Source organism: Eptesicus fuscus, chromosome 6 (genome assembly GCF_027574615.1).
Source record: "Eptesicus fuscus isolate TK198812 chromosome 6, DD_ASM_mEF_20220401, whole genome shotgun sequence".
NCBI classification, from domain to species: domain Eukaryota; kingdom Metazoa; phylum Chordata; class Mammalia; order Chiroptera; family Vespertilionidae; genus Eptesicus; species Eptesicus fuscus.
This window is the reverse complement of record NC_072478.1, coordinates 24,523,844-24,544,924: the sequence shown is the minus strand read 5'-3', so window position 1 is coordinate 24,544,924 and position 21,081 is coordinate 24,523,844. Positions and strand designations below refer to the sequence as shown.

Here is a 21,081-nt window from a genome sequence, read left to right as displayed (position 1 = left end):
CATGTCAATTTAAATATTTTTTGCCATTTATACACAGTCATTACTTAACTTATGCATTTGCAAAAATGTTACATCTTCTGACTTATTCTAAATATGAATTTTTAAGAATACATTTTCAAATCATACCTTTAAAATAAATAAAGACTTCTAGAACTCTAAGAAGTAACTGGAGTCATAGAAATACTGTCAAATAATCAAGATAAATAAGAATTGATTATGGGAGTGACTAAACTGAAAATAATTATTGTTTATGACTTTGTTAAAAATATTGCTGATTTTTAAATTTTTTTCTTTGTTTTCTTAGAGCAGTTTTGTGAATTGTACCTTTTAATAATCAATATTAAAATGTATTTTTCTCCAAACTTGATCTCTCCAGAATTTAAAAACTCTTTTAATAAGTGACTATTCTTATTTTCATGGCAATATGTTTGTTTGCATGAATCCAATAAGCATCTGATTTCTTCATAACAGAACAATTGTAGTTTTATTAACCAAGACTTTGACTGGAATGTTATGTTTGCGAAAGTCATGCCTAGACTCTGTCAGCAAAAAACTTTAAAGAATAAAGACCTATTTTAAAGCCAAGAAAAATCCTTTGGAAAAATGTCCTGGTACCTTTCCTGGGAAATGACAAGGAAAGACCTGAAGACATTTTGGTGAACTTGAAAACATGAGGAGTTCACCCAAACCTGTAGGTGATCTACAGGCAAAGCCTGATGGCAACTGTGTGGCTTGGCTTTTTGCCCTGAGAGGCTATTTAACATTCAATGAAAATTTCTTGTGAAATTCTAGCAAAACAGATTTTTAAACGCTATGTAATGAATTGCTCTTTCTATTGGGTTTATGCAATAATAAGGCTAAATTGAAACAGGACTTAATACACTAGATGAATTGGTTATAACTTGACTGCTTAATAAAAATAAGAATAATTTTTAAAAAATAAGTTTCAATAAAATCTATAACACAATTATAGATATTAGACTCTAATTCAGTTAATTGTCAGTAAATGTTATTTTTCACCTATAACCTAGACTGGATCCTAAATTCTTCTAGTTTTCTGAAATATTTTGGACATAATGCTCTAATTTCAATGGAAATGAAAGAAAAATTGTAAGTGGATAATTGTAACTCATCCCACCATTCCTTTTTGTTTCTATAAATGCTGACTCTGACTAATGTGTGGTTTTCAGATAAGTAGCATGTTTGTATGAGAATCCTAGGACCTAACTTCAGAAGATGCAGACTCTGACCCTCAGTCATCCCAGTTCCAGGAGATTTGCTGACCTTCAACCATAGAACAGGATGATGTAGAACCAAGATGACCAAGACCAGGATGACACAAACCAGCCCATCATTCGACCAGTTTCAAAATCCTTATCGGAATGGACTGTGCTGGCCTGCACTTAGAGAACTTTCAACCCCCTCACCTTGATATCTTTGTCCTGTTTGCCTTCTCCCTCCTTATAAAATCCATGCCTGCACTGAGATGTTAAGATGGGCTTTGCAACAAGAGTCCCCCATCTTCTCAAGTGTCTGGCACTTGAATAAACCACTTTCCTTTTTCATCAATATCTGTCTCACGAGTTTGGCTTTCAAGGTGGCAGGCAGCTGCAGGTGAGTTTCAGTTACATTATCATAAATCTTCTCCCTGTTATTCATAAAATGAGTCTACATGTGTTTCACATGAGCCAACTGCACATTTATTACTTTGGCTTGTGTTGACTATTGACTACAATCTTCTAAATTATAACAGGTGAACCAGGGTTATCAATGCAGGAATGGTAGAAATGATTGTGACAAATTTTCAGAAAGACAAACATGACTTGGTATATAACTTGTGATGGGAAAGTATTCTAACATATAAAGGACATCTGAGCCCCGATTGGTTTGGCTCAGTAGATAGAGCATTGGCCTGCAAAAAGAAGGTCCCTGGTTTGATTCGGGTTAAGGACAAATGCCCGGGTTGTGGGCTCAATCCCCAGTAGGGGACATGCAGATGCTTTTACTATAAAAAAAATTGCTATAAAAGAATTATTGGAACAATTGGCCAAACTTAAATGGGGACTACGTATTATAATATGGTATTGTTAATTTCTGGATTCTGGCTATGTAGGAGAGTAGTCTTTTTTATTGTAGGGAAACACAAATAAATAGTTAGGGGTGATGTGGTGTCAAATTGTCAACTTACCCTCAAATGAGCAAGGAAAATAAAATTCTCTGAACTGTGCTTTCAACTTTTCTGTGAGTGTTTCAGAATTTAAATGTTATTTCAAATTTTTAAAAACAAAAAAGTACATTCAGAAGGGTTAAGAATTACATTTATATTTATAATATCAGAAGCAGCATCCTATATAGTAAAGACTTAATATGCTAAGTGTCTGGTGATCCGGTCTTCCACTCAACCAATCAAAGCGTAATATGCTAATGATCACTATGATGTGCACTGACCACCAGGGGGCAGGTGCTCTGACTGGCAGGTTAGCTTGCTGCTGGGGTCTGGATAATAGGGACTGAGCGAGACGGGACGGACACACCCTTGACCCCTCCAGCTGTCCCTCCCCAGCTGGTCAACCTCCTGTGACCCTCCACGGCCCTGATAGTGCACTGGTGGGGTCCTTTGGCCTGGTCTGTGCCTCTTGCAATCTGGGAAATTCAGGGGATGTCAGAGAGCCGGTTTCGGCCTGATCCTACAGACCAGGCCAAGGAACCCCGAATTCATGCACCGAGCCTCTAGTTACTTATATCAGAAAACTAAAAAAAAAAGCATAACAAATTTAAATAATGACCTCAACTGTTTAAAAATATAGAAGGGTTATTTTAAAGAAATACATTGAAATGTTAATATTATGTAGATCTATGTGGAAGAACTATGGTTTTTTTGGGGCATTTTTTGCGGGGGGGGGGGGCTTGCATTATATACAGAAAGAATGGGAAGGCTCACTAGAACCAAGTAGTAGAATTTAATCATAAAGTTGGTAGAAATGAGGAAAGGGATTAGATGAAATATATATAATAAATAGCAGGATTTAATAATAGAGTGAAATTGCATCTATATCTTTATTTCCTGATAAGTCAACTATGCATACTCAAACTGTATTTCTCATACAACCTAGACCTGAAATGCAAGCTAATGACTTCCTTTGCTGCTTAGCAATAGAAATAGTGGTGGGCTCCAAAGCTGGAGGAAGGCTGGTTGCACTGGATTTATTAAGAAACTAGAGGCCCGGTGCATGAAAATTCATGCACTGGAGAGGGGGGTCCCTCAGCCCTGCCTGCCCCCTCTCACAGTCCAGGAGCCCTCAGGGGCGGGAGTCAACCTGGCAATCAGGGGAAGGCAACACCCTTATCACACCTCTGCTGCTGCTGGCCCTTGTTACCTGAGCCTCGGGCAGCCCGAAGCAGCTGGGCAGCTGCCATCCGAGGCTTGCCTGCGCCTCAGGCATTGGCTGGGCAGCTGCCATCTGAGGCTTGCCTGAGCCTTGGGGCAGCCCTGGGCAGCTGGGGGACTGAGGGGACTGGGGGACTCCAGAGGCAGGTGCATGGAGTGGCCAGACCGACCTGGGGGCGGGCCCAGCCATGCAGCGCACTTGCCACCCCAGCGGGGCTGCCATCTTGGGCTGTGGGCGCTGCCATCTTTGAGGGTGTGGCAGTCAATTAGCATATTCCCTCCTTATTGGCTGTGGGTGCTGCCATCTTTGTGAGGGGGCAATGATCAATTAGCATATTCCCTCTTTATTAGATAGGATGGTCAAAAATATACTAATCCTGTACTACTATATGTAATACTTTAAACAATAAAAAAAGAAATTAAAAAAAAAGAATATACTAATCCTGCCTACTGCTATACCATGGGAATCCAAGGGTTTTTCTAAAGTCATTTTTCAATTTTTATTTGACTCCCTGTGTCTAATGTAATCTTTAGTTAAAAAGTGAGTTTAGTCTTGATTTTAGGATGAATTTTAACATGTACTTTAATCTTTCTAGGACCCTTAACTATGTAGTCTAAATTTGGTTTTAAAGTCAAGATATAATTCACATAGCATACAATTCACCTTCTTAAAGTGTTTGTTTGGTTTAAAAGGTAAGTTTTTAACATGGCACAAAAATTTCTCAGAGGAAATAAATCTTCTTTTAAATAATTCTACAGAATTGTGTGTTTTTTTAAAGGATGCTCATATTTTAACATTTGGAAGGAAAATGATGAGTTGAAATGAATGGGGAAAGGTCTGGGTGGCCCCTTCATTCGCTTTAACTAAGGTAGAGACATCTGACCTGGCCACCGCAAGCCGAAGCAGTAAAAGTAAAGTTGATCTTCAATGGCACCCCCTTCCCATTTTCTTTTTTTCCTTCTTTCTTTTTTTCCCCTCACTTATTCCCCATCACTTCCCTTTGGCCCTCCCTCTGGACAAACTCCCTTTCCCGAATCAGAATCCACCTTTGGGTTGTATTGTCACCGTGTCACTGGTGGTGTTTTCTGACCATCACAATCCACTGAGCAGTCACTGTGGCTCAGGCTCTTCAGTGGAGCTGTGGGGAGTCATGCCCCATTAGCTACTGCTCCTGGGAACAAGTCCCAGCCCCGCTCAGGCATCTCCATGGTCTCCCCATGACCCCCAGGCAGCTGGTACAGGGAAAGACCAGCAGTTTGGAATCAGGCAGGATTGAAATTCTGCTTTGCAGTTTACTCTGTGTCAGATTCTGAGCAATTTCACCACATTTCTAAGCCTCACTTTCCTCTTGGTGAAATGGTTGTAAGAGTTCCAGCTTTTAAGTATGATGTGACTAAGGTTGTTTTCCATTTGTGTTCATTTCCTGTTGCTGCTGTAACAAATCGCCATAATGTAGTGGCCTAAATAATACAACGTTGTTATTGTAAAAGTCTGGAGGTTAGAAGCTTAACATGGGTGTTGCTGAGCTAATACTAAGGTGGCAGCAAAGCTGTATTCCTCCTGGAGCCTCCAGGGGAGAATCACTTTGTTTTTCCAGCTGTTAGAGGCCGCCTGTATCTCTCCCATCCCTCCAAGCTCTGCTTCCATCATCATATGCTTTTCCTTGGCCCTCTTATCCCCTCTTATATACAAGGACTGTTGTGATTTCATCGTGCCCACTCGGATAATCCAGAATAACCTCATCTCCAAGTCCATAATGACATCTATAAAGTCCCTGTTGCCATGAAAGCTGACCTATTCACAGATTCTGGGCTTTAGAACATGGGTATCTTTGGGAAAGTGGGGCATGAGTTTGCCTACCAAACTTTCCTCACCGATTTCTTAACCCCCTGTTGTTCCCCAGCCTGGGCAGAAACCTCTCCTGTTTGAGTCTCTCAAAAGGGTCCTACTCTTGTCTCCACACTTCCAGCCATCACCTTCTCTTTTTCTTCCAGTCCAAGTCCTGACTAAATCCCATTGGGTAAAAATAAATAAATGAATAAATCCCATTGGGTAGAGTAGCTCACCATTCATTTGGCTCACACTATGCCTTCCTGGCATATATTCCTGGCACTCAGGTACGGCATGTATGTTGAATAAATAAATCTTTGTTTCCATGCCATAAGCTAAAAGAATATAAATAAGTCTTGCCGAAACCCGTTTGGCTCAGTGGATAGAGCGCCGGCCTGTGGACTGAAAGGTCCCAGGTTTGATTCCGGTCAAGAGCATGTACCTTGGTTGCAGGCACATCCCCAGTAGGAAGTGTGCAGGAGGCAGCTGATTGATGTTTCTCTCTCATCGATGTTTCTCTCTCTCTCCCTCTCTCTTCCTCTCTGTAAAAAAATCAATAAAATATATATTTTTAAAAGAATATAAATAAGTCTTAGGAATATAATGTACAGCATAGGGAATGGAGTCAATTCTGCATGTCTAGGAAAAGGGGGAGGTTTTGTAATGTAGGTGAAGGGGACACTGGAGAATTGCTTGAATCATAAGCAAAACCACTGGTGATGGGGACGAGGCAGAGTCGGGCCAGTTTATAACTGAGGAAAAGATCAGCAGGATTAGGAAGGGCCCAGACTGCAAAAGAGACTTGAAGGACTGGGGAAAAGCCTTACAAAAACTAACAAAGGTATCAAATATTTTTGCAAAAGGGGTCCCACCTTATGATTAAGATGCACAAATATTGCCCTAGCTGGTTTGGCTCAGTGGATAGAGCATTGGCCTACAGACTAAAGGCTCCTGGGTTCAATTCCAGTCAAGGGCACAGGCCCAGGTTGCAAGCTTGATCCCTAGTGGGGGACAGTGGAGGCAGCCGATCAATGATTCTCTCTCATCATTGATGTTTCTATCTCTCGTTCCCTCTCCCTTCCTCTCTGAAATCAATAAAAAATGTATTTTTTAAAAAAATATGCACAAATATTTATAAAAACATAAAGATGCGCCATTGTTGGAGAAATTATTCCAAACAGATTAATCAACCCCAAATCATTTTATGCATAAGTATTAGTGCATTTTATTTTGGCCACAAAGATTACTTTTTTTTAATATATTTTATTGATTTTTTACAGAGAAGAAGGGAGAGGGATAGAGAGTTAGAAACATCAATGAGAGAGAAACATCGATCAGCTGCCTCCTGCACACTCCCTACTGGGGATGTGCCCACAACCAAGGTACATGCCCTTGACCGGAATCAAACCTGGGACCTTTGAGTCCGCAGGCCGACGCTCTATCCACTGAGCCAAACCGGTCAGGGCACAAAGATTACTTTTTAAAATACGTAAAAATTTAAATATAGGTTTCCCATGTGATCCAGCAACCCCAAATCTGAGTGTAGACCCAAAAGAATTGAAAGCAGAGATTCAAGCACATATTGGTACACCCATGTTCACAGCAGTGTTATTCACAACAGTCAAAACGTGGAAACAACCCAAATATCCACTGAAAAATAAGTGAATAAGTGAAACATGTGTGCATACAGTGGAATACTGTTTAGCCTTACCAATGAAGGGAATTCTGAGACATGCTACAACATGGATGAACCTTAAGGACATTATACCAAGTGTCACAAAAGGACCAATACTGTATGATCCACTTATGACTTCCCTAGAGTGAAAACCATGGAAACAGGAAGTAGAATGGTGGTGGTTGCCAGGGGTTGACGGAGGAGAAATGAAGAGTTAGTGTTTGATGGGTAGACAGTGTCACTTGGGAAGATGAGAAAGTTCTGGAGATGGGCGGTGGGGATGGCTGCACAACAATGGGAAGGTACTTAATGCCACAGAACTGGACATTGAAATGTTACGTTATGTATAAATTGTCCTAACATTTTTTTAAATATATTTTATTGATTTTTTACAGAGAGGAAGGGAGAGGGATAGAGAGCTAGAAACATCGATGAGAGAGAAACATCGACCAGCTGCCTCCTGCACACCCCCCACCGGGGATGTGCCCGCAACCAATGTACATGCCCTTGACCGGAATCGAACCTGGGACCCTTCAGTCCACAGACCGACGCTCTATCCACTGAGCCAAACCGGTTTCGGCTAAATTGTCCTAACATTTTTTTTTAAATAATGAATAGGTAGCTGAAAATATCATCAGCTTGTGTGTGTGTGTGTGTGTGTGTGTGTGTGTGTGTGTGTGTGTGTGTGTATGTCTAACATGCCAAGTGGCCCCTCGGGAGTTAGACTGGGAGTTCGATTGCTCGCTATGATGTGTGCTGACCACCAGGGGACGGTGCAGAATGAAGGAAGGCCCTGGCCGACAGCCAGAAGGCCCCGATCGGCCCTGATTGCCAGCCAAGACTAAGGACCGGGCCTCTAGTATTACATAAATAGTACAATAAACTCACTTCAATACATTTTATAGCTGTTTTAGTTATGGTCTCAATCAAATCTTGCTCATGCACACCCCACTCTCTTTAGTCCCATTTTATGTGGATTCATTTCAGTGGATTTCTTAGGACCAAATAGTATCGGAAAGTAAGGACCCTTGTACTCAGTTCAGGAGTTTCTACTTGGAGTCACTGCACACTTCCCGACGGGCACAGACGCACCGTAAGGGTAGAGGCCACACTGCACACAGCAAGTGAGCAAGGGGCCCAGATAAAGTGTGTGAAGGGAGCTCCTTAAGGCTGGGGCAGGGCCTCCTTCACACCTTCTCTACTAAGCCTCCCACGAGCCTGGCACCAAGGAGAGCTCAAGATGCCCGTTCAATGACTGAATGTGTGAAATTGCCCAGGTTTCGTGGGAGGGTTCAGCCACTGGGTTAGATGAGGCAAGACGAGATGGTGGGGGATTGGAACACAGTGTGAGATGGTTATCTGTGCGGGTCTGGGATTTGGGGATGGAATGGGTGATGACAGTACGAGTGTGAGGGGAGCGGGTTGGAGTGGAATGGCCTGGAATAGGGACAGGATGCAAGTAGGCTGAAGTGGGGTGTGTCTGTCCTCTCTCTCCCCTTTCTCTTCCTCTGTTCATTCAGTAGGGGGCGTACAGGAGCATCCAATCAATTATTCTCTCTCATCATTGATGTTTCTGTCACTCTCTCCCTCTCCTTCCCTCTTTGAAATCAATAAAAATATATTTTTAAAAGTCACCAAATTATTTAAATATATAGATTAGTATACATTAATTATGCCTCGCTAAAGCTGTAAAAAAAAATGTAAAAATTAAAAAGCTGTACAGCCCTAACCGGTTTGGCTCAGTGGATAGAGCGTCAGACTGTGGACTGAAAGGTCCCAGGTTTGATTCCGGTCAAGGGCATGTACATTGGTTGCGGACACATCCCCAGTGGGAGGTGTGCAGGAGGCAGCTGATCGATGTTTCTCTCTCATTGATGTTTCTAACTCTCTATCCCTTTCCCTTCTTCTCTGTAAAAAAAAAAAAAACACCAATAAGCTGAAACCGGTTTGGCTCAGTGGATAGAGCGTCAGCCTTCGGACTGAAAGGTCCCAGGTTTGATTCCGGTCAAGGGCATGTACCTTGGTTGCAGGCACATCCCCAGTAGGAGGTGTGCAAGAGGCAGCTGATCGATGTTTCTCTCTCATCGATGTTTCTAACTCTCTATCCCTCTCTCTTCCTCTCTGTAAAAAATCAATAAAATATATATATTTTTTAAAAAGCAATAAAATATTTTTTAAATAAATAAATAAAAAGCTGTACAAAAATCTTACATGTCTAGTTCCTAATGGGGCATAGTTACTGAGACATCCTTTCAGATACTGTCACATGTCAATGAGGCAACTTCACATAATGGTTAAGACTGTGGAATAAGATACTCAGGTTCTGCTATTTTGGCAGGTATGTCACGTTGGCCAACGTCTCTGTTTCTCAGTTTCTTCCTCTGTACCTTCTTCAATGGGCTGCTGGTAGGAGCCCACACATGATGGAGTGACACAAAATAAACAATAAATGTTATCAGCTATTGTGATTGTCCTTAACCTTTACTGGAGGGAGCATTCACCATGTTTGTTTAATTGCCTATATTTTATGATGCATTGACATCTTAGGGCCTTGCAAATCTGGGGGAAAACCAACCTCCTAGGTAATTCCTACAGACAGCAAACTTGCCTTTGAGCATGACTTTTAAATGTAAGCCAACCAATTCAGCCACCTCCTTTAGCCAACTCTCCCACTCTAAACCAACTGCCCTAACCTAAATCACCCCAGGACCAGGTAGGGACAACTAGGGACCACACCTAGGCCCACAGAAATTGTTCAAACTAGTCAATTCTAGGCCTGCTCGGCTTGCCTACCCCGCCTCTCACATTCCTTCCCATAAAAATCATAACAAAGGCTCTGCCCAGGCTTCCCCCTCACTCTTCCTGACCAATTCTGGTGCTCCTCCCGTGTGGCCCTGAGTGGCATGGTGTGCCCCCTTTTCTTGGGAATTGTATGTAATAAACTTTTTTTTAAAAGACAATTGTCTTCCTGTCTGTCACTATCCATGACTGAAACAAATTCCAGGTATACTTTTATTTATTTATTTATTTATTTATTTATTTATTTAGTTGTGTGTGTGTGTATGTATGTATGTTTGTATTTTATTTATTTACTAGGGGCCCAGTGCAAGAATTTGTGCACCTTGAAAGGAACTGTGGGCCATGAGGCTGTGGTGGGCACAGGGGTGGGTCTCAGCCCATCCTCTGCACCCCCACTCGGCCCCTCCTGCCACAGCCCCCAGTCCTCTCTCTGCCGGCAGCCACACTACTGCCACTCCTGCTGCTGCCGCTCCCATGCACTGATAGCACCAGCCCTGCTCACACCCACTGACTGTGGGGAATGATTGGGGCCGGCGCCAATAGCGGGTGTGAGCGGGGCCAGCACCATCAGTGGGTGTGAGTGGTGGCTGCTGCCCAATCACCCCTCAGGAACAGGGGGAGGCGAAGAAGCCCTCAGGTGCGATCAGGTGCTGGCAGTGGGTGTGAGCAGGGCCGGCGCCTGCAGCAGGTGCAAGCACCGGGTGGGACCACGGGGTGCAGGAGCAAAGAATTTTCAGTAACTACCATAGGCTCACTCAGATGACAGCAACCGGTGCCCCACCTTGGTCTGGCGCCCCCACTCACCTGCTCCACCATCCCGCCACAACCGACACCCACCATGTTCCATGCACACCCCCTGGTGGTCAGCACACGTCATAGCGACCAGTTGTTCAGTTGTTCCCTGTTTGGTCTATTTGCATATTAGCCTTTTATTATATAAGTTTTTTGGGGGTTTTTGGTTAATCTTCATCTGAGGATACTTTTCCATTGATTTTTAGCGAGAGTGGAAGAGAGGAAAAGTCAGAGAGAAACATCAATGTGAGAGAAACATACCGATTGGTTGCCTCCTGCACAAGCCCTGACCAGGGCCTGGGCCAGGGAGGAGCCTGCAACCAAGGCAAGTGCCCTTGACCAGAATCAAACCCGGGACTCTTTGTTCCGCAGGCCGATGCTCTATCCACTGAGCCAAACCAGCTAGGGCCCAGGTGTATTTTTTAAATGGAGGGTATTCTTAAGTCTGCAGACCCTTATTTGGGAGAAGGCAATGGTTAGGAGTGGGGGAATCCAAAGAGGGGAGGAGCTCTGTCTGATGTCCCACAACCCCACCACCCCAGGAAAGGGGTCCCTAAGGCAGAGCGAGTCCTCTAAAAGTAGGTCCTCTCACCAGTGCCGTGCTCATGGCAGCTCAGAGCCAACTTCTAAACTTTCAGGAATTTTGTGAATCGGTTGTTAAGCTGTTGGTAGCTTGAAACCAGCCACGATGACAGTATTTATACCACAGAAGTCTACACACTCTACAAATGTGACCGATCAGGACTTCCCCACCACCACCTGCTAACACTGTCTGTTAAATGTTTACATGTGATGAACAACATAAACTGATGGACAAAAATAGATCCAGAGACATAGAAGCATTGAACAGACCGTCAGACCTCAGAGGGAAGGCAGGGGAGGCGCGTGGTAAGAGATCAACCATAGGACTTGTATGCATGCATAGAAGCATGACCAATGGGCACAGACAGTAGCGGGGTGAGGGCCTGTGCTGGGGGGTGGGAGCGGACAGGGAGAGTTCAATGGGGGGAAAAGGAGACATGTAATACTTTCAACGATAAAGAATTTTAATTACAAAAAATGTTTACATGTGTACCACTGCCTCTAACGTCATATCTGCTTCTCCGTTTGTACTGGAAAGGCAGAGTGAAAGGGAGCGTTTCCCCCTGGAGCTGCTCCAGACAGGGCATCTGCAGCCCACTCCCAGGACCAGCAGGGCCCGGCCCAGGACTGCTGTTGACCCTTCCATCATACTCCACACAATGGACCCCAGATCTCCAGACAGACCTCATTTCCCTGCCTGACACTTCTCGTCCCCGGTGCCCCAGCCTGGATCAGCCCAGTCCCCCAGATGCTGAGCTGGAACTGCCAGGTTTGTCAGTGTGGGACCAGTAGACCCTAACCATGGCCAAGCTAGGGAAAACTCACACCCCAGTCCTCATGCGGCCAGATGGGGAAGGAACTTCCATTCCACCCTCCAGTGGGAAAACCATGGGGAAGCATCCAGGTCTTCTCCAATGGGTGCTCTTGGCATAAAAAATCAAGGGTACCCAGGTGAACCCGCTTTTCTCTCTCCTGGCTCTGCCCACCACAGAGCAGGCACACCACTGATGGGGCAGCTGGTGAGTCCTCAAAGCCCTCCCTCCCACCTCAGATCAGAAGTAACGCTCAGCTTGTGGTTGGGGCCCATGATCACCCTCTGTCTGCCACCTGCACCTTTAAGTGGTTCAGACTCAAAAGGCAGGAAAAGGAGCCCCTAAAACCTAAGCCATCTGTGAGGCCCCATCCAACATCACCCCTTCACATCCTATTGCTCGCCCCTTGTTCCCCCAACCACACGGACCTTCCTCCAGTTCCTGGAAAATGCCAAGTTCACCCCCAGCTCCGCATCTTTCTCAGTGCTTCCCAGGGCTGGTTCCTCCTCACCTCTCAGGTCTTGGCTCAGAGGCCACTCTACGAAACAGCCGCCTCCATCATATAACCCTGGTTTATTGTCTGGGTTTCTGAAACTGTGCATGTGCTCACCTGTTTATCTCCCTGCCCTCAGGTCTTATCCGTTTGGTTCACTGCTGTGACCTAGCACCTAGGACAATGCCTGCAAAATTGCAGAGGATTAGAAATGTCTGTTGAATAAACTGAATGTTTTGGGGACAAGGGGAAATGAGTATTTTTCTTTATTTTGTTTGGGTTTGTGTGTTTTTTAATCCTCACCCGAGGATATTTTTCCATTGATTTTTAGAAAGAGTGGAAGAGAGAGGGAGAGACAGAGAGAAATATCAATGTGAGAGAAGCACATCGATTGCACACATTCTGCCCAGGGCCTGGGCGGGGGAGGAGCCTGTAACCGAGGTGCTTGCCCTTGGCCGGGATCGAATCCGGGACCCTTCGTCCGCAGGCCAACGCTCTAGCCACTGAGCCAAACCAGCTAGGGCGAGTGTTTTTCTTTAATAGCAAAATATAGATTATGAAAAACTTGAAAATACAAAAAAAAAAAATACAGTTTAGAACCTTCTTTAACATTTTGACCACAAAAGACGAATCACACCTGCACTTCCTGTGTCTTCTCCATGCATGTAGGTATAATGAGTGGTGTGGGTGCACATGTAGACAGTCCTTCCCGGCTTCCTAAAGGGCCCTGGCTCCTCAGGGCCCCCTGACTCCCAACCACACTCTTGTGCACCCATCCTGTTTCTGAGGACCGCCCTGAGAATGACCCTTCGTTGGAGACCTCTGGGGCTCAGTAAAGTGTAAGGCTTTGCAACGTAAGCATGAGGTAACGATGGTCTTCCCCACTTCCAGATGTGGGGACCAGACTGGCTGCTGTCACAGAAGCCACACAACTGACAAACAATTCCAATTGTCTGGCAGTGCCAAGGCCTCCTTTCTCCCTACCTTTGGCCTTCAGGGCCGTCTAGCCTAATTACCTGCCCTCTGCAAGGTGCTTGCTCATTAATGAAAACTGAGACGGGTCTCAGGGACAGATGGTGAGTCATAGCCACCAGTCCGTAGACTCCTTGGGGCAGGCCCTGATGATGACCAGACAGTGGGGCAGGCCCTGACACAGGATCCTCTCCGCCTCCGCACCCTCCCACTCCAGCCCCTGCAGCTCAAGGACCCTGAGCTTGGGCATGGTGCGGCAGGAGGAGATTATTTCAGCCGGGGAGAGCATTTCCAGGGTGCCGCGCGGGGCCTGCAGGCACAGGCTCTCCAGCGCCGGCATTCCCTCCAGGACAGACAGGCCGGCAGCTGAGAGGCCCGTGACGGTGAGCCGGATCTTCCGCACATCCCGGAGGTGGCGGCTGATGGCCAGGAGGGTGCTGTCGGCCGAGAGGGCACAACCCAGCACCTCCAGCCTCTGCAGGTAGCTCAGCTCCTGCAGGCTTGCATCCAGCCCGGCCTCAGTCACCCGGTACGTGCCACCCAGCACCAGTGAGCGAAGGGAGCGGAAGCACGTCAGGCCCTGCAGGTGCTCGTCCCGAAAGGCAGGGACGCGGTCCAGCACGAGGCATTCGAGCAGGGGCAGCACAGTGGGGTCCTGCCCCTTGAGGAGCCAGGCCATGGGAATCTCACAGCTGTGCAGCTCCAGGGTCCTCAGGGTGCAAGGCAGGCTGGTGACTGGCACCATGCTCAGGTCAGCACGGTGCAGGCAGAGACGCTGGAGGTTGGGGCACTTCTGGCCCAGGGCCCTCATCAGGGCTGGGGACAGCTGGGGAGCCTGGGAGCCTGCGGACAGGTAGCCACACAGCCGCAGGGAATGGAGTCTGGATGCCATGTACCGGCGAAGGAGGTGCCACATGACTTTAGGCCGCATCTGTAAGAGCCAAAGATAGGGGTGATGAGGAGGTGAGAGACACAGGGGATCTTTCAAGGTCCCCGCCCACCTGGAGTCAGACAAGCCCCAGCTGGGGTTCTCCTGCTCCCCTAGAATCGTCCTTCCACCACCAGCCTCACCCGACCAGACACCTCTCTGGGAGGAACAAAACAGCTTAAGTCCACCGCTTTGACTCCCAGAATGGAACAAAGGCAGTGAAGGAAACAGAAGATCATAACAGATCTGTCTTTAGCAACAGACTGGATTCTCATTATGTTCTGGAGTAAAGGAAAACAGCAAAGCAACCCCCCAGGTTTTTCTCCCTTTTTTAATGACCACCATGGAGAGAAGTAAGCAATGTAAAATAAAACTGAAAAAGGCTAAAACTGCCCAGGGTACATTAGATCTAGGTTTAAAAAAAAAAAAAAATGCCATAGACTGATAATAGCGAAAGCTGTCAAAAATTTATCCCAGGAAGTTAGACTTAGTAGAAAACAAACCAATAGGGGCCCGGATCAGGCTGGTTGGCTGCTGCGGTGCGTGTCATAGCCATCCCTCCTTCCACCGTTCTGGTCCCTGGGCTTTTATGTATATAGATCTCTCTCTCAAGCCAATCTTTAAAAAGTAGTGTGTGAATAAAGCTAATGGTGGGTGGATATAAGTAAAAAAGCATTTAATTATCTAAATAGTAGCAATAGCATTATCTAAACTTTAGAAACACATGAACAATACTGTATGTTGCTAATGGGTACACATATAGGAAGTGAATAAAAACGCTAAAGGAAGGCTACAATTCCATTTTAGAATAGTGGTTACCTCCGAGGAGGGTTACAAAAAGTGCAATAAACTTATCAATAAATGTTGTGTGTATGTTTCACATGACCTGCAGCAAATACAGCCAAAAGCTAAAACAGGTTAAGTCTTGGTGGTACCTATTTATCGGAAGCCATGTTATCCTCTATACATTTCTATACATTTGAAATAGTTCATCATAAAAACAAGAAAGGTGGAATGCAAATGATAGAGAGTGGAAATAGTTTGGTTGCACTACTCCGGAAGTTAATTCTGTTGACTATGGAAAATGATTTCCCCACGAAGCCTCGGTAATAATAATCCTAAGTGATCATCTCATCAGCTGCCAGCATTTATCGTGTGCCGACTGTGTGCACTCAGACGCTAAGCCCATTCCCCGCACTGTCTCGGTTATTTACATTTTGGAGATGGGGAACAGGCCTGGAAGGTCGCAGAGGAGCAGGTAAGCGACAAGGCCAGGTGGGGTGCGCCCCGGAGCGCCTCGGCTGGAACCGCGCACAGGGGCGCGGCCCAGGCCCGCCCGGCCTACCGCACTCACCCTGTAGACGGTCAGGTCGACGTGTCGCCACAGCCACCGGTCGTCCACCAGCCTCTTCCAACGGTGACAGACCCTGAGGAGGGAGACCGCCGTGAGCGCAGCCCCGACCCTGCCTGGCCCTTCGCCCCCCGCCCTGCCCCCCTCCCCCCGCGGGGCGAGGCCGCACCTGGAGAGGCGGATCCGGTCCCGCACCGGGAGGTAAGAGAAGATCTCCAAGAGGACCGAGTCCGGCAGGTCCCAAAGAGTGGCCATGACCCCGCCGGCTGGCATTTCCACTGCTGGCTAAAGGAACTCCGGGACTCGCCCGGGGGCGCCCCCGGAGGCGGGGGGAGTGGGGTGCCAGCTGGGAGGTAGCCACGGCTCCGGTAGCCGGTGGAGAGTTTTAGCTTTCCTTCTGAGGGAACGCGGTGGAGTCCCCGCTGGAGATCTGCCCCGGCCGCCAAGGAGCCTTCAATTTCAAACCAGAAATAAGCTGGGAAGGCGTGGCTGGGCCGCGATGACGCAGGGGGCGTGGTTAGTGCTGTGACTATGATCAGGGGGCGGGGACCAAACCGGAAGGCGTGGTTAGTGCGGTGACGTTTCGGGGCGTGGACCAATCCGGAAGGCGTGGCCGGGGCGGTGACTATAATCGGGGGGCGGGGACCAAACCGGGAGGCGTGGTTAGTGCTGTGACGTTGTCGGGGGCGTGGACCAATCCGGAAGGCGTGGCCGGGGCGGTGACTATGATCGGGGGGCGGGGACCAAACCGGGAGGCGTGGTTAGGGCGGTGACGATGATCGGGGGCGGGGCGGGATGGGGACCACGCCCGGAAGGCGTGACTGGAGCTGTGACGAGAGGCCCGGGGGCGGAGCTGGGGCGGTGAGGAGGCCGAAGCCGGGGTTAGGGCGCCCGGGCCTGGACCAAACTCAAAAGGCTGGCTGAGACCAGGGAGCGGATGGAGAGAGTCTTGGAAGGCGGGGCTGGGAAACAAGGTCCAGCTGGGAGGCCGTAGCTGAGGCGGTGGGGAACCCTGGGAGCGGGGTTGGGGGCAGAGGACCTGGCGGAGAGCGAGGCTTCTACTTTTTAATACTTAACTATGCTTTTTGATGCATGTGCACGAGGATAAATTTGTTGCAGTGGGACAACTTAAGGGGCGTGTTAAGTTCTAGCCGGTTTGGCACAGTGCATAGAGCGTGGGCCCGTGGGCTGAAGGGTCGCGGGTTTGATTGGGCACCTACCCAGTCAATTCCGTGTTTGATTGCAGACCCCACTCACATCTATGTTTCTCTCTCTGTCTCCCTCCCTTTCACTCTCTAAAAATCAATTTTAAAATGTCCTCGGGTGGGGATTAACAAAAAAATAAAGGGCTCTCTTATAAAAAATAAATAAAGGGCGTGTTGACATTTCATTTCGATTGATAGTAACAAATTGTTCTCACGGAGGCTGAGTTGACAATCCCATCAAATATCACTCATTTTTAAAATAGCAATTCATAAGGAAAGTAAAACTTATTGAAACATTTTCATATTGATGAGTGTTCAGGTTGCTTCCAGATTTACCACAATTATTGGAGCTAAGCAATATATTTGTACATTTATATGAACGTATATGTATTGTAGGGGTTCAGAACAAGTCACCCCAAGATGTGCCTCTGAGGTATGGAGATTGTTTTGAGCTAAAGGCAACTTGAGCCTCCAACGCCTGAGAAACTTCTGCTCCTCCCTTGACTTCCTATGACTTGCATTAGGGGGCTTGTGCATAATAAGAAGTTGAGATAACTTCACCTGCTTGTAGGACAGGGCAAACTTCTATTTGTTAAGCATCTGCTCTTCCCATCAGCCTGCAAAGGTGGTGAAGCCCCTAAGGCACCTTACCTCATTCCCAGCTGAGAATATCTCTGCACTCATTGTTCCTTTGTCTCTGAATCTCATGCATTTGGGGTCTCTCACGCAGGCAGGTACATGTATATGCAAGTGATAGAAAGTGGAAATAGTGGCAATAGTCGGGGAGTGGGGCGGGAACCTGGACCAAACTCAAAAGACATTTGGTTGTTTTCTCCTGTTAATCTATCTGATGTCCATTATTAAACCAGCTGAAAGAACCTTGAAGGCAGAGGAAAATTTCTTCCTCCCCCCTACTGTGTGTGTGTGTGTGTGTGTGTGTGTGTGTGTGCATATATACACCTCCTATGTTTTTGTTAAAGATAAATAACCAGGAATCACTTTGATGGCTTAAAGGTCAAATAAAGTTTAGTTTTGAATAGGTTTTGCTAAATCACACCCTCAAGAGCCTACAATGTCAATAAACATGTTTTTAATACAATACACACTAAAGCAGGAATTAGAGCAGTTGAAAACTGTTTTCAAAAGAATGCAAAACTTGTTAAGATGTATACATTAAATTTTGTGTGTCAGTTATATCTCAGTAAAGCTAAAAGATACATCTGTATGCTCGCACTTATCCATAAATAAGAAGTAAACACTATGACTTTCACATATTAGATTAAGAGATGAAGCCAGAAAATACCCACACTGGCCTTGGTGTGAGGCCACAGACCCTCTCCACCAGTGCAGGAGGGCAGAATTGATGCAAATTCTTCGAAGACAGTTTGGCAATATCGATTGCAGCCTCTATTGGACCCAATACTACTACTTCTAGGATCTCAAATTGTCAAAAAGAGTGAGGTGGGTTTTTCTGTGCTGCTTGGAACAACCTATAGGATCTTGTTTGCTTTAAAAAAAAAAAAATGTAGTGCCCTAGCTGGTTTGGCTCAATGGATAGAGCGTCAGCCTGCGGACTGAAATGGCCCAGGTTCGATTCCGGCCAAGGGCACATGCCTGGGTCGTGGGCTCAATCCCCAGTAAGGGGCATGCAGCAGGCAGCTGATCAATGATTCTCTCTCATCATTGACGTTTCTATCTCTCTCTCCCTTCCTCTCTAAAATCAATAAAATATATATTTTTAAAAAGTGTAGAGAGCAGTGTATATGTATGTGTGTGTGTATATATATATACTTTTTCATATACTATTCTATACCTCCTATGTTTTTATTTGTATAAGATAAATAACCAGGAGTCACTTTAATGGCTGGAGATATCTATAATTCCAGTAAAACAGATACACAAGTTATTGTACCTTTATAAAGGCCTGTAGAAAAACTCAATTGGTTGGGCATCATCCTGAGCACCAAAAGGTTGCTGGTTCAATTCCCTGTCAGGGCACATGCTTGGATTTCAGGCTCAATCTCTGGTAGGGGGCGTGCAGGGGGCAGCCAATAGATGCCCTGCTCTCCCATGGATGTTTCTCTTTCTCCCTCTCCCTTCCTCTCTCTCTCTAAAAATCAATAAAAATATCTTTTAAAAAACTAAATCATTAGCCCTAGCTGGTTTGGCTCTGTGGACAGAGCATCAGCCTGCGGACTGAAGGGTCCCAGGTTCGATTCCAGTCAAGGGCACATGCCCAGATTGCAGGCTCCATCCCTAGTAGCGGGTGTGCAGGTGGCAGCCGATCAATGATTCTTTCATCATTGATGTTTCTATCTCTCCCTCTCCCTTCCTCTCTGAAATCAATTAAAAAAGAAACACAAACCCTAAGTCATTAGTTTCTGCCTTTGACATAACTCAAAAGGTCCCTGTCTCTTTTGAAACATGTTAACACATTTGAAGATGCAGAGATTATCTTTAGAAAATGGAAACTTTTAAGGATAGTTGTTCCTGGGAAGGGGCTGGGGTCTGAAGGGTAAGCAGACTTTATGTGCTATATATATATACTTTTGTACTTCTTGAATTTTTACCAGGTGCAAGTATTACCTTTAAAAAACATAAATCCCAAATGTTTATTAATAAATCGAACCCTTTGGTGTTTTTCCTCAAAGAGCACAGAAAACAATGCTTCCTGCTCTGGCAGCCATCTTGTGACTAGGAGAAAAGATCAAAAGGATTGCACAGAGGTCAAGTCACATGGCAGGACCGCAGCCCAGATCTTTCTGATGCCAGGACGTGGGCCTCTGTCACAATGTTCTATGGTCTCCATCTCCTCTGGAAAACCCAAGCCACCGTGCAGGGGCAATGCCTCCTGGGCTCCCCCTCACCGCCCCTGTCACAATGTGTTGCAAGGACCGCTTCGTTCGTCTTTTTACTCGTAGGACAACCTTGGTCACTGCTGTATCTCCAAGGCCTGCTGACACACTGAGATGTCGGGGAAAGGGACCTCCTGAGCAACTCCCTCCACCCCTACGATTACTCCCCCCGTGGTGAACCCTGGGTGGGAGGGCTGCCTTTAAGTTCAGCAGAACCCAGGGGTCCCTGCTCTCGGTACTTACAGGAGGCTCCTAAGAACCATCTGCCCTGCCTGCAGAGTGAAGGGACAGGATCCCCACATCCAAGCCCTTCCTGTGGGTCAGAAACCCGGGAACAAGGGGGGCTGCCCAGCTTGCTCCTTGCGTCCTGACCCGGAACTGTCCTTCCTGGGAAGTACCTACCTCCCCCAGAAGGAGCAGATCTGGCTGCAGACCCTACTGCCCCCCGGACAGGGGGTGGGGCTGCCCTGGCCCTTCCATGGGCAGTCACTGAGCCCCTGCATGGGAAGCCCCAAGTTATAATTACCAGAGTGTGGGGATGGTCACGAAGGTGTGGGGTCCCGTCCCCTGAGGCTCCTGCCCCCTCACCTGGGTTCGGAGAAGTGTCTGTAGCCCTGGCAGCCTAGGCCTGGGACTTCCCATCAGTCCACCTGGCGCTGGTAGCCCGCACCCTGCACCCCAGGATCCTCACCACTCGCCTTGGAGCCCAGCCCCCAGCAATCCCAGGCTTTCTTTTCCTCCCCTTTCCATTCTCCCCCAGCCCATAACTCAGCATCATGATCCTGTGCTGCAGCTATCTTTGATCACACATTGAGAAATTAGAAATTTAAAAAAAAACACAATTTACTCCCCCACCCCCACAGCCAATTACAAAAGTAACATATGTTCATTGTAGATAACCTGGGGGAAATACCAAAAATCGAACAAGGAAAATTAGCCTCAGCGATTCCATCTGGTGGTGTCAACGTAAGAAACATCCAAACCTGTGGAGAATTTTTATAAGAGTTTATCTGAGCCAAACTGATGACCTGTGCTGGGAGGCAAGATCTGAAATGCTCCGGAGAATAACAGTTTTGCAGCTTTTGTGCATTTAAAGTCAAGGAGGGAACCTACATGCAGATGAGAGAAAGCAAGGCGGGGATTGGACTACATGATAGTTAACAAGATCACGTGCTCTCTCGCTGGGGGTGAAGCTTATTACAAAGATGATGATCTAGGTGCACGGAAACAATGGACCGGGCTTGCTTAAAGCAAATATAACTTTACAAAAACAGCATATGCCTGGGACGAGACTACCCACCTTGACCTCCCAGTTTGGAATTTATGATCAGAGCACCCTGCGAGATTACTTTTTTCATCCACAGCATTTAGGGAGGGTGACCCCTGTCTCATCAGCCC

General features: G+C 46.7%; 1 protein-coding gene across 1 annotated transcript; it reads right to left on the bottom strand.

Annotated features, from left to right (window-relative positions):
• Positions 1–12,894: 12,894 nt before the first annotated feature.
• On the bottom strand, positions 12,895–16,076 carry FBXL12 (F-box and leucine rich repeat protein 12). Its single transcript, XM_008158081.3, has 3 exons — positions 15,793–16,076; positions 15,627–15,699; positions 12,895–14,275 (listed from the first exon to the last, which is right to left on the bottom strand). The coding sequence occupies exons 1-3, from the start codon at positions 15,894–15,896 to the stop codon at positions 13,454–13,456; spliced, it is 999 nt and encodes a 332-aa protein (XP_008156303.2). The 5' UTR covers positions 15,897–16,076; the 3' UTR covers positions 12,895–13,453.
• Positions 16,077–21,081: the final 5,005 nt, after the last annotated feature.

Coding starts and splice junctions, on each gene's coding strand:
- FBXL12 (XM_008158081.3), bottom strand. CDS start 15,896: ATGCCAGCCGGCGGGGTCATGGCCACTCTTTGGGACCTGCCGGACTCG. Junction 15,700..15,792: donor GACCGGATCCGCCTCTCCAG/GTGCGGCCTCGC, acceptor CTCCCTCCTCAG/GGTCTGTCACCGTTGGAAGA. Junction 14,276..15,626: donor TCGACCTGACCGTCTACAGG/GTGAGTGCGGTA, acceptor TGGCTCTTACAG/ATGCGGCCTAAAGTCATGTG.